This window comes from Chinchilla lanigera, unplaced genomic scaffold, assembly GCF_000276665.1.
Source record: "Chinchilla lanigera isolate Chin_1 unplaced genomic scaffold, ChiLan1.0 scaffold00017, whole genome shotgun sequence".
In the NCBI taxonomy this organism is placed as follows: Eukaryota; Metazoa; Chordata; class Mammalia; order Rodentia; family Chinchillidae; genus Chinchilla; species Chinchilla lanigera.
In genome coordinates this window covers 16,991,463-17,005,566 of record NW_004955418.1, presented here as the reverse complement: position 1 = coordinate 17,005,566, position 14,104 = coordinate 16,991,463, and the positions used below count along the sequence as shown (strand labels likewise).

Sequence of the window (14,104 nt, the reverse complement as noted above, 5' to 3'; positions counted from 1 at the left end):
TATGTATGTTTTAAAATGCATTCTAACTCCAAGGAGCCAGTGACTGCACTGAACTAGTATGCGATCACTCTAAATTATCAGTACTCATTCTGGCTCATGGTTTGGCCTTTTGAGTTGATTTTCTCAGGAACTTTGCACAGCAACGGAACACTAACACAGCACACAATCACAGAAAAATCTTACTTACACCATTACCCTCAGTGCTTAGGACACCACCTGACATATACTACATTCTCAATAAAATACTTACTGAGTAAAAGAGCAAATTAATGAGTGAACAAACAAACATTAAAAAAATGAAGTTCCCATCCCAGTCTGTAACTATTAAGGTTTAAAAACTCCAGTTTAACACACAGATATTGAGTAGCTATTCATATAGTACTAGTTGACATTTAAAATTATAAATAAAATGATAAAGATATTTTCCAATTATGATTCAAAACCAATGTTCTCAGTCTTCTAGAAATTCTTTTCAATTACTTGAAAATCTACACACTAAAAGGAAATATCATCTGAGTATAAATACCCTAACTGCTAAATATAATAAAGTTGAATTATTAGGCCTCAAATAATACAGTACTTGTAGTTTATAACTATAAAGAAGCATACTTTCAAAATACTACTTGTTAGAAATTATAGCAGCTTTGTGAAAGTCAATTTTTATATAATTTCAATTTTTTTATATAATTTCAATTTTTATATAATCTTTTCTACGGTGATTAAGTTACTAATTTATTGTGGATTCTTACAAATACAAGCAAATGAAATTCTAACAGCCTGAGTACCAATTTTATTCCCTCCAGATTTGGTGTGGGACTGCAGGCCAATAATTCTAACTTTGACAGAAAGAGCCTCTATGAATTTAAAATTATACACTTACAAAATAACTAGTATGACATAAGGTACTTTCCTGTAGTACGCGTCTATTTTCTGAATTCAATAAAATGATCAGTTTTCATGACACAAACTGTGAGGAAGAAACAAGTCAATACCAATTGCTGGGTTTCATTATTCTGATCTTCTATACCCTCTGCCAGCAACTGAGTCAATTTCCTCCAGAGCTGGTAAAGCTCTTGGTTGTCTGCACCTTCCTCTTGCCTTGTCTTAATCAATTTGTGCCATGTTCGAGCCACCTATTGAGAAGAAGGCTTAAAATGGTTATTTGACATTAAATACTAGAAAAAAATTAAAAGTAAATGCCAGTAAAAATGTAAAATCTAAAAATAAGAACATTTTCATCTACTAATATACAAAATAGCAGAAGCACAAAATCCCATCTATTAAAAAACTCCATAAAAAGTTGACTGAGCAAATTCAGAGCCCTTCTATAAGAAATACACTAAGATATAACAGTAGATAACTACATTCCCCAAGCCCCATAACTTAGAGTACCAGCTATGAGGACACCACAAAGAGGTCACTAAGTTCCACAAATGACACTTTTACTTATTTAATTTAAACCATACCCAGTTTCAAAAAGGTTCAGAAGTTATAACACCTTAAATTTAAGTTCTAATTTAACATTTTCAAAACAGTTATTTATCTCCAATTCTTTTAACATCATATTACATATTAATTTCATTTACACCAAAAGATAGTTTTCTTTTAATAGTTTTATTACAGACATCTGTCATCCTAAAAAAAAATCAACTAACCTCTAGGTGTTTCTTTTCTTGGTGATACAGATCCACAAGTTTCTTACAGACATCACACCACTTCTGTTTGTCAACACTTACACCAAAAACAAAAAATACAAAACAAAAGGATTTTTAAATGTGATAATGAAAAACAACCAAGGACTTAAAACATTAAAAACTAAAATATCCCAAGAATATTATCAGATACTACCAGTATTTTAAGTTAGAAAATATTCTTTCGTTATGCATAAATGTTTATAAAACGAGCCTCTCATAAAAAAAGAAAGGAATAAGAAATGACAGTATTATCTTTCATTGTATTAACTGCAAATAATAGCACAATTCTCAAATTAGCCCATCCTCTTACTAGCAGTGACTTAATTTCATTCCAATCACAATCAAGAGTTTCTGGGACAAAATATTTTGAATGAAAAAATGCTTCCCGACTCCTAGTAAATGTTTTGAGTATTTCTACTTCGAAATAATTTTTAAACACACTATTCTAATTCAAGCTTGTAAAGAAACTAGCTTTTCTCCATACATTCATTACCTTTCATAAAGATCCAGGAGCTTCTGGTAAACACCTGGTAAATCATCCTTAGCATTCATTTGACTACACTTCTCATACAGGCTTGCTAACCCCTAGAAGAGGAAGTAGTAGAAATTATTTTTACCAAACTGTATAATGTTCCCACATTCATTTATTTTACTAAATAACATCATAATCTCCAAGTATTATTTACAATAAAAGATTACTATAGAGTACAGATGAAATGATATGTGTGGAACTGGCCTCCAAATAACTGAAGGTAGGAGTAAGTAAAAGCACAGATAAAAAAAACATTGGCTATGAGCGGATTTTTGTTGAATCTAAATGACAGAGATAAAGGGGTTCATCACAGTATCCTTACTTTTCAAAATGCATTTAAAGTATTTTAATGTTTTTTTACTATATGGCACTACTTCTTAAAAAAGATACAGCATAATATGATCTTTTAAACAGCTTTACTGAGATGTAATTGATATATAAAAATTACATATATTGAAGATGTATAGGTTGATTTTTTTTTTTGGGGGGGGTTTTTTCTAGTACCAGGAATCGAACTCACGATGTCACGCTTGCCAGGCAGGCGCGGTGCCGCTGAGCTAAATCCCCAGCCCCTAGCTTGATGTTTTGATAGGTGCACACACTGAAGTATGCACCACCGTCAAACTAGTTAATACAGCGTTTACCTCCACACAATTACCATTGTCTTTAGTTACTATTCTTATGTATATGCTTCACATAAAGACCATGTATCCTCAAGTGATCGATAAACTATAAAAGTAGTCATCACTCTACATCTGTAGCAGATATGCTCACTCAAGTTCTTATTCATGTGAACTGAGACGAATACATTCACACTTGCCAGTTCACACCTCCTACTAATTATGCATAGTTTCGAAGATGTGACTGACATGAAATACATTAAATCTATTAAACATTAAAAAGCTAGAAAATCCAACGAAAAAATATTAAGACCAATAAGTAAAGAAAAAAGTATTTAGGTTGTACTCAAAGAGAATTGAAATTTTTATATACTATTTTATTCTTAGAAAACATATGAATATATATTTCTTTCTATCCCAAGTAAGCAAAAAGAATGTTCTGGAAAATTCTTCTATATGCACATTTAATTAAATAGGGGATTTATATCCATGTTTCAACTTGAGTCCTCACATCTAGAAATAATCCAATTGAGTAGAATGTTAAACAGCAATAACATTTTTGGCACTACTCTTTAAAAAAGCTAATGAGGTTTACAAGATAAATAATTTTTTTTCTTATTTGAGTCAAATGGAGATTTAAATGCTTATTTTAATACTGTAACCTATATTTTGAAAAAAAAAAAGGCTTCCCATGATAAAGAGAAGAAATGTGTCTCCATACCTGCCAGGCTAGTAGTTGGTCTGGCTCTAGTTCCACCGCTTTCTTATAGGCACCCTGGGCCTGATCAGGTTGTTCTAGCTCAGCTGCAGCAACACCAATAAAAACCCAGGCATTATAGTTATTTTTCTCTTGTTTTAACACTGTCTGATTAAGAAAAATTAAGAGCGAGTGATTAAATTTTGGAAACTACTGAACAAACAACACAACAACAGTTTATTAAGAGTCAAAACAGCTGAATTTACCACTAACGAGGTAACCTTCAGAATGCTACTTAATTTCTCTGGTTCTGATCCCTCAGGGAGAGAAGGCACTGGATCCCACCAGTGACTAAAGCAGTTTGTAACATGAGATATATGTATTTTTAAAAGCTACCCAACTGATTCTTATTTATTTATTTATTTATTTATGTTTGGTTTTTTTCCAGTACCGGGAATCGAACTCACAACCTTGCGCTTGCCAGGCAGGTGCTGTGCCGCTGAGCTAAATCCCCAGGCCCCTACCCAACTGATTCTGATGCCTTAACCAACTGCCACCTTCTGCTCTCTGAGAATACTAAAGAACAGCAATTTAAACCACCTCTCCTGGCTCCACTGTGCTACTGACCAACTCATAAAACTCTTCTCAAATCTCGTTTTATTCCATCCAACTTAATATTTTCCTCTCCCCTGATAATGTTTCCCCATACCAGGCACATGGATTTTTCATGGAAATTATACACTAGGAGAGTAAATTCACCACCATGTGACCACACCAAATATGTTCAAAACAAACAGTGGTGATGAATGCTTATATTAACACCTGCTACCTAAATCTAAAATTACATATAAAGATACTGCTTTCAGAAACAACAGCTACTTGCTAAGGTAAAGTAAAACGTCCTGAAGCAGAAAGTAAATATGTTCTAGAGAAAGATAAACAAAATTAGAAGCTAAAATGAAATTAGCCTCCTAAGGTTTTATATATTCTGAAGAAAATAAAAACGTTTCCATGAATTGAACCAGTCAAATTATTAGGCTTAGGTGCATCCCCATCACACTTCTAGCAATCCACCATCAATGTAAGCATAAGTTCCATTCTGTGCAACAATGCTGCCTCCCAAAACCGCAACCAGGACCCAACTTCCAAAGTTAAGTTTTAGATGGGAGGCCTTCGTCATACTCATGTTCCCAGCACCAAGTACAACGGCTGGCACCTACTGCTGAAGATAACTTCACACTCAACCAGCAGGCAGTAATTACTATTTCACTGATGACCAAATTTTCAGAATCTGAAACAGGTTTTTAAGGCAATAATTACAACAACGTGGTGGAAACAGCTATGACATTCTGAGAGAACACAGAGAAAGAAGTATCTAACCCCCTCCGCACAAACCAGAGAAAACCGTCAAAAAGGGATGCTTACGCCATGTTATAAAGTCCCGCAAGGAAACAAGGACCACACAAAACCCCTGCAAATGCACTGAGGAAAGAAGTCTTTATTAAAAAATTCATTTAGTCTCAATCAGTGTTCTGGGTCACTAGAGATAAGTAATCAGAAATGTGCCACTGATTTGTTCTCTGTGGTCTCCAGCTGGGTGTTTCCAGTAAAGATTATGCATTTGGTGAAACTCAAATCTGAATTTTGCAGAAAACCACCAGAAAGAAGGCCACTCTGGTGCTGCTGTACATAATACAGAAACAGATGTATTTTTAGGTAGACCCACCTAGCACTGAAGGAAATGGTCTCTCTCCTCTCAGTTCAGCTCCCACCAGGCCCAGGCTGAACAGACCTCACACTGTCAGCCTACCTCAGGATTAGTATCTCAGGGCCGCAACCCCTGCTGGCAATGAACTGCACAAGGGCACCCTTTCTCCCTTACGTTCTCATTCTTGTATTACTGTGTGTTTCCCCTGCTCTTGCCCAGTTCCCTCTCTACTGCTCTCCTTTGAAATTCCCAGCCTGAATCAACCAAGTTCCCTCCCGATTTTCAAGCTTTCTTTGAACTGTAATAAAGTTTACCTAGAAATGAGGCTGTTCACGCTCTGACTTCTCCTTCCTCCCATCACACGTCTCTTACTCTTCCTCATCTCTCCTTACTCAGCTTAGACTGCACAACCATCACTGTCATCACTCCCTTGTCACCACATACTCAACTCTTCTCGTGCCCTCACCATTCACAGCTGGACGTCATGATTTCCATCTCCAATCCTGAGACACCCAGTATGAAGCGAGAAAAATACCGCTGGGTTCACTGGCTTTACCTTAATAACACGAAACTTCAAACTTCACCAGGGTCTAGTAATCTGAATTCTTCCTAGTAAGTTTGTTTTCTTCCTATAAATAACAACTGCTTTGCATTTCTTTTGTTTCAAACCTCCTATGTAAGTCGTCTCCTACTATCAGTTTGGAGTTCATCAAGAAAACAAAAGCCATCGGAGAAGAATGCTCTTATCTCCCCACCAGCAAACATATAAATCTTACAGTGCGGATCTGTGCTTAACTTCTTCTTGCTAAGACAGAAGAAGGGTTAGAGGCTCTCCCGCCAAGCTCTGGATCTCAACCTCTCTTACCTTTCTGAGGACTTTGATCTACCACTAACCTGAATCTCTCCTGCACATTCAATTTCTCTCTCTCACAGAACAGTCCCATCAATACATAAAGGAGCTCTAGAATCTTGATTCTCCCAACCACAAACCAAATAGAATTAGAATGTCAACATATTCTAACGGTTCTACAGAATGGTCTTAGCACTTTTGTTGAATGTGGACAGAAAATGATTCACATCTTACAATAATGCTTATAAATGGGTAATATACTTTTATCGTGGCAGAAACAAGAATCCATTACCTTACAATGTTTCAAAGCTTCTTTGTATTCTTTATTTCTGATTGCATCTCTTGCACTTTTTAGAGCAGTCTTCACCTCTTTGCTGGACATTCTGTCAAGGCAAAAAGCATGAGTGAACAATTTATAATAACATCTACCTAACAAGAGTTCCACCAAACATAATCATCTGAAAAAGACACCCAGCATTCCTTCTATCTGGAAACTCTTCCCCACACTGTACCCACAGCTTATTCCTGTATCCCTTCAGATACTTACTCAAATGTCACTTCACTGGACACACTAGTTAAGACTTTAATCTTTCTATTCCCCCTACTCTCAACCACTGCATAATCCCTTAAGCTCTTACTTTGCTTCACTTTTCTTCAAAGCATTTATCACATCTAATACATTACACATACTACTCATTTATCTTCCTTAGAGTTCCATGCAGGCAGGATTTTTGTGGGGTTGTTTTTTGGGGATTTTTTTTGTGTGTGTATCTTTTTGAGGTCAGGTTTGGCTACGCAGTTCAAGTTAACCTTAAACTCACTTTGTAACCTAGGTTGGCCTCTAACTCACAGCAATCCTCCTGCCTCAGCCTCCCAAGTGCTGGGGTTATAGGTGTGTGCCACCCTGCCTGGTGTGAAGCTAGAGATTTTTAAAGAATCTTTTTGACTTAAAGAATGTTAACATTCAAAAATAATATAAAAATCAAGATACCATAAAATTAATTTATCTATAGCCAGAAGCAAGATCCCAAATAGGCAGAAGAGTAATTTTATGCCTAGTTATGATACACTGTAATTTAAAACAACATAATTCATGTGCTCTTATCTTAGAATCTACTACTTACTTGAAATTATCTTCGTATTGCTTTACAGGTGAACTCCTGAGAAGTTCTTTTGTAGACTACAGATTGTGATGGGAGTAGGTAATAAACTTTAATATTGATTTCATGTCAATTTCCTCAAGCCGGTTTCCTTCAGGAAAATGACCTGCACTAAAAAGAACATCAGTGTTGATTATAATGGATCTATAGAGTAAAGAAGGAAAAACAAGATATTCAGGTGAAAACCCAAGAGTTGTCCAAGTTAAAAAAGAAAAAAAGTTTCACAATGAGACCAAATAAAAACAAACAGAAGACTACAACCTCTCCAGGGTGAAGTCACAATCTGTTCTATGACCTGGTATTTAAGTGGGAGCAAACATATACAAGATAGAACTAATCGTTAAAACTCCAAGGAGCCCCCAACCTATTCATTGTACATGACACAAAATATAAAAGAAGATCCCTGTTCTAAAGAATATCAAGTACATCAAGAGAAAGACCTAAGATATATGAGTCACTAGAGAACGAAAAGTCAAATGGATAATAAGTAGAAGCACAATAGGAATTCAGTGAAGAAAAGCGTGTGGTGTAAATTAATTAATGCCCATTCATGGGAAAATGCAGGAATTAAAGTAGACGGGAAAGCTGGACATGGTGGTGCACACCTATAATCCCAGCACTTTCGGAGATTGAGGCAGGATGATCGCAAGTGTCAGCCCAGCCTGGGCAACTGTGGTGACTTAACAAGACCCTATCTCAAAATTTTAAAAAAACTGTAAAGGGCTAACAATGTAGTTCAGTGAAAATGTCCTGGATTTAATCCCTAGTATCAGCAAAAGAAAAAAGGAGGGAAAAAAGAAAAAATGTATCCAGTCAGACATAATTGTACTAGCAAAGGCAGAGAGACAGACATGAATGTGGCAAGTTAATAAACCATGAAAAAAAAGAAAGAGGTTGAGGGCTGGGGATTTAGCTCAGTGGCAAAAGCATCTGCCTGGCAAGCGCAAGGTCGTGAGTTCAGTTCCCAGTACCGGAGAAAAACCAAACTAAAAAAAAAAAAAAAAAGAAAGAGGTTGAATGGTGCATAAGGGATTTAGAAAAAAAAGGGGGAAGAGGAGGGAGGAAGAGGAAAAAGAGGAAGAGGAGGAAGAAGGAGAAGAAGGAAGAGGAGGACAAATAGGGTAAATAATGCAAAGCCTAAGATTATGAATCTTAAAAGTCAGACAAACAGGTTGGATTTAGACAATAAGTAGGTTATTTTTAAAGACTACTAGAAACAAACTCTATTTTCTTTTGGTAACCAATTCTAGGATTCAATATCTTTCCAGGGAATCTGGGGATGGAAGAGCTGGAAGAGGTGAGGGAAAGGATCAAGATATGGTGTGTGCATATGTACCAGTTCCCAAAGCAAATGTAATCATTATAGATCATGTAAACTAATTAAAATAAAGAAACAAAAAATGAAGTCAACATCCTTCTATATTCTTAATTCCCCACTGTAATTACAGTTCTTGGTCTACAGTACAATCCACTGTTTTTCTCCTCCCATTCTTTCTTCATTTGATGTGATGTGCTAGCATTGAGGCCTTTCCCTTCATGTAACATGCATGTACATGTATGTATACACACAAAACATATGTATGCATATAAGGTTCAGGAGGTTAATTTTTTTTAAAGGCCAAATTATTCGTTCTTTCAGGGAAAAAAAAAGAGAATAAAAGGAAAAAAATGGAAACCAAGCTTTTGTAAATAAGGAGAGAAAGGGGTTGAAGGAGGGGCAGGAATGGGGAAAAAAGAAGCCAGATATGTCATGTACAGGTACAAATTCCCTGTGATGAATGCTATCACTACATATATCTAAAATGTACCAGTAAAAAAAAATCTGTCCTTTTTAATCTCTGAAAATGACTTCTCTTTTTGCAAGGGGAAAGGGGGAGGTTCATTCATTAATTTTTTGAGTAAACCTTTGAGAACTAACTATCTCCTGGGTATCTTTCCAATCCATCTCCTTTTATGAACAACCTACTACCCAAAATGATCCCATGAAACCCTGTATCTTCTATTTAGTATACTTACCTAGATTCTAAGCATTTTCAACACATCAAAGGAAAATTTCACTCTCTTGTAATAGTCTTTAATATTCTCCTACAATACTTCTACAAATATTTTCTCCCAATACCTCTCCTTGCAACGGAATTTTTAAAAATAAGGGTATTCAATTTTGCAGATTATCAGGGGCTGGGGATTTAGCTCAGCAGCAAAAGCGCCTGCCTGGCAAGCACAAGGTCATGAGTTCAGTTCCCAGTACTGGAGAAAAAACAAAACAAAAAAAAAAAAAAAAAAACAATTTTGCAGATTTTCATGCAATGAAAAATTTCCTACTATAACTGGGATGAGGGAAAGAAGAAAAGGAAAGAAAAAACTAAGGCAAAAAAATATATATATATATATATATATGGATAGCTGGGATAACTGTACTGCTGATGTCTGGTGGTTTATTGAAAGGAACAGTTAATGCTTACTTTTTTTATATTTTGACCAATTCTGCATGCTTATATCTGGTAATCTGAGCAACTGATATGAAGACAACAATATGCAATGGAACAACCATTGGTGGAATTCCTTGTCTAGTGAAGCTCTGCATCATTTCTAATTTTTTTTATTATTCTTTATTCACTTTAATGGTTTGATCAATCTTCCATTCTTACACCTGGTAATCTGAGCAACTTTGTTGAAGATAACAACATGTAATATAATAGCAACTGTTAATTCGTATCATTTGGTTTGAAACCCTGTATCATTTTTAATGTTCTTGCTTTGATTTGTTGTGGTATCTTGCTACTGTTCTCTTTTTCTTTTTTTACTAGTCTCTTTAAAATTAAAAAAATACCTACTACCTGTAAAGCACTTTTATCCAACATAAATTAAGCATAAAAAGTAACAACTATATTTAAGAAGAATAGAACTGGCATGGTGATGCACACCCATAATACCAGCTATTTAGGAGGCTGAACCAAGAAGATCACAAGTTTTTTTAATTATTTATTTATTTATTTATTTATTTTAATTTTTTGGGTACCGGGAATTGAACTCACGACCTCGCGCTTGCCAGGCAGGTGCTGTGGTGCTGAGCTAAATCCCCAGCCCCTACAAGTTTAAGGATAGCCTGGACAACTTAGCAAGATCCTGTCTCAAAATTTAAAAAAAATGAAAAAGGTGGGGGACATCACTTAGCACTCGCTGAGTTCAATCCCTAGAACTGAGGAAAAAAAGAGACAGTCACACACAAAAGGCAAAGATATCTCTCAGACCTACCAACTATTAGTAAATGAACTGATCAGTTCTAAAGTCCCTAGGTGAAGCTATACAAACTTAGGCTATATCCTGTTATGTGTGCACAAAGATTCTACAAAGCAAAAGCAATGGCAGTAACAAGTAGAAATGGTGGAAGGTAATTACAGCTCAGAAAAAAATATCTTTAAACCTAATACCAAAGATCTAAAGGTAAAAACCTATACCAGCAAACCTTTTTTCTGACAGAAACCAGTAACAGCAATCATTAAGAAAAACCAGACTAATTGCTTATTATTTAACATTCTAGACACTTACCTTTTACCAGTCACCACTTCTATCTTCTTCACGAACCAAATTTCAGATTGTTCCTTACCTGTTTTCCATCTAAATTAAAACAAAATATAAGACAGGCACATAAAAAGGATGACATTTGCCAAAACCTCAAATTTTTAAAACAACAGATTTACCTTCAATTTTCAAAATTTAAAAAAGAAGTAATTATATATAATTATTCATTTTCCTTCTTTCTCACTGAGCCACTAAGCACTTCTGAATTATTCTAAACTGTATTCCTACACCTGCAGGTAGTGAAAAGAAACATCTGTAAGAGATTAGAAAGATCCTAAAAAAGGTATTTCAGAAACTTAAAATACACTGATGTCAACGTAAAGAGTTAAGCCAAAGAAGAATACTGACTACTTGTATGATACATTGTCTTGAATCTAGGAAAATGCAGAGCACTTGTTTCTTCCAAATTTGCAGCCTAGTGATACTAAAGTGTGCACTTTCTAAGCCATACTAAGGGCTACAGGTATATAAAATATAGTCCACATCCAGCAACTATACGAACCTAATAAAAAGAGAAAAGGTCATTTGTATTAAAATTGCATCAGAAATATTGAACTTGTCATCAAATATTAACACAACCACACATACACAAATTCTGAAGACATTTTGATGGCATTCCTGAAGTGACTTTTTTCAACCAAAACTAACCCGGAATACTTCATGGAGAGAAAGGACAGAGGTAGATTTGAAAAGCTGAATGATGCAGGGAAACACATCACTAAGGAAGTGAATGAAGACACCATGGAATGGAAGTTTACTGGACCGAAATATGCCTTCACAATCTATCTAAATAGAAAGGTCTGTTTCAACAATAAAGGAGCTTACTAACAAGAAAGTACAATGTTTCAAACAATACTTAGGAAAATTGAGCAACACTAAGAAACCAAATGAAATAAAAGAATGTATTTCACTGAATCCTTTAGCCTCCACCCAACAACACGATTGTCCTCACCACCCAACCTGACTTGAATACTCAGTTGCTTCAGCTCTACTCTTACAAAATAGCCCAGATTCTGCGAGCCAGGGCACTCCGCCACAGCCACCCAGCATGACTTAATCTGGTTGACAATGAGTTCAGGAAATCACATGGATCTAGGTATAAGCCCTATTAGAGTTTGAGCAAATTTAGTTTTACCATTCCACGCCTATCTCCTCAATGGTAAAGTGAAGAGTGTGTTACCTACATGCTACGTACATAGCTGCAAGCCCCTGAACATAATGTATATTATTTTTGTTCTCTTGATCTATGGCTACCCTCTCAATTAACTTCACTTCTTTCCTGCCCTTCCTCAAACAACTAGTATGATAAGAACCCAGTTGGTTATTATAAATTTTCTCTACCCATGCAAAGTCCCCAACCCCTTCTGAAACCTCTTTCTTGCTCCTCACTCTCTCAGAAAGTAATCAAAGTTATCTTCTTACCTAAATTACTCAAAAGACAAGTATCCTCAAATATGAGTATCCCTCAAATTAGTCACTACACAAGTAAACCTGCAACAGAAATCACTCCCTCCTCGGAACCACTTACTAGTAGGGCTATGCAACTGGAACCTAACAGATTTATTATTCTATATAGATATGTCCTTCTCCCAATTCAATAAATCCAACATCTTCAAAGCCTCTTATATATTCAATATCTATTGAGTAATTATACACACGAATGGCTGATGATCATCTAGCTTCCAATGCCTCCCACCGAAAGACCTGTTACTGTTTCAATATTAGCTCATGTAACTTTTTTGATCTTGCCCCAATTTTCTACCTGAAAATCTTTGCTTCTCCCAGTCAGCTTGTCTACTCGCTTCTGTCTATTCAAATACTATACATGTAATTCATGGCCAAGTTCAAGTGTCAAGCATGTATCTTCCCCAGACCAATCTTGCACTACTTGTACTAGTCTGAACTTGTAACACTTGTTATTTACAATTTTCCAAAATGTGGAGGAAGGAACATTAGCATGCTTCAAGGTATCAGTAAATGACCTGGTAAGTTTGTGACTATCGTATACAATGTATCTCACTCTTCCAGAATCACAAAGTATATTAGCATTTTAAGACCTCTGAGAAGTTCTAAATATCCAAAGACAAATTAACCCAGCAATTCTGCAATTTCTGTGATCACAGAACATTTATTTCAGTGAAAACCAATCAACATTTTTGAAAACACTAGAATTCTCCAAAATGCAAGTTGGGATACTATGGTTTTGGCTTATGTAACAATTAACTATATATTTTGATACCTCATTGTTATTAAACTTACAGGTGTGTATGTATCTATATCTCCCACAAGCAGACTTAAAATTCCTTGGGAACTGCTATAGGTAGTTTATAATACTGTTGATATTTTGGACATTAAAAGAACTATAGACATGGAGCCAGGAATATAGCTCAGTGGCACAGCCCCCGCCTGGCAAGTGGGAGGTCATGAGTTCAATCCTCAGTACCACCAAAAAAAAAAAAAAAAAAAAACAAAAAACAAAAAACTACAGACAAACAAAAGCTAGATCAAGACTTCTCATTTGAAATCCTTTCTAAACAGACTAATTTACTAAAACAAGCAATCTTTAACCTAGAAGTCTTTACTTGACAGCTTAAAGGTACACATGTGTAATGGAGCCTATTATGGGTTGACTTGTATCCTCCAAAAATTTATATGTTGAAGTTTAGTCTGCAGTATTTCAGATTATGACAATACATGGTGATTGTAAAGGCAGGGAAGGCTGACGAGGTCCTGTGGGTAGTCTCCAATCTAGCCTGTGATCCTTAAATCTGAGCACACCAAGGATACACAGGTACAGAAGGAAGACCAACATAATGTATACTAATTTTGTTAAGCACAACGTGAGGGTGGCTGTGTGCAAGCCAAGAGGTCAAACACCGGATTTCAGACTTCCAGTATCCAGAACGATGAGAAAAGAAATGGCTGCTGTGTGAGCCACCCAATCTGTGACACTTCACTATGACCGCCCTTGTAAACTAACACAAGCTCTATCCTCACTGCAGCACAAACATACCTACGTGTGCAGACGCAGAAGGACCTTTTCTGACACACTGTTAGTGATTAGCAAAAATAAATGTTCAAAAGAATGTGATCAAAACAGTGAAGAAACTAGGGATTATATGGTAACTAACTGAAGAGACTAAGGAAAAACTGTTTTAAAAAATAAAAAGATGGGGCTGGGGATTTAGCTCAGCGGCAAAAGCGCCTGCCTGGCAAGCGCAAGGTCGTGAGTTCGGTTCCCGGTACCGGAGAAAAACCAAA

At 35.9% G+C, this 14,104-nt stretch overlaps 1 protein-coding gene across 2 annotated transcripts in view; it reads right to left on the bottom strand.

Annotated features, from left to right (window-relative positions):
* Ttc37 (tetratricopeptide repeat domain 37) overlaps positions 1-14,104 on the bottom strand; it is a 79,080-nt gene that overhangs the window by 62,913 nt on the left and 2,063 nt on the right. For both annotated transcript variants that reach the window (XM_005382246.2, XM_005382248.2), the window contains exons 2-8: positions 10,811-10,879; positions 7,226-7,372; positions 6,394-6,484; positions 3,568-3,711; positions 2,188-2,279; positions 1,656-1,731; positions 993-1,133 (exon numbers count right to left, since the gene is read on the bottom strand). In XM_005382246.2, coding sequence (XP_005382303.1) covers positions 993-1,133; positions 1,656-1,731; positions 2,188-2,279; positions 3,568-3,711; positions 6,394-6,483 — 543 coding nt within the window. In that variant the 5' untranslated portion in view covers position 6,484; positions 7,226-7,372; positions 10,811-10,879. The remainder of the gene's footprint in view (positions 1-992; positions 1,134-1,655; positions 1,732-2,187; positions 2,280-3,567; positions 3,712-6,393; positions 6,485-7,225; positions 7,373-10,810; positions 10,880-14,104) is intronic.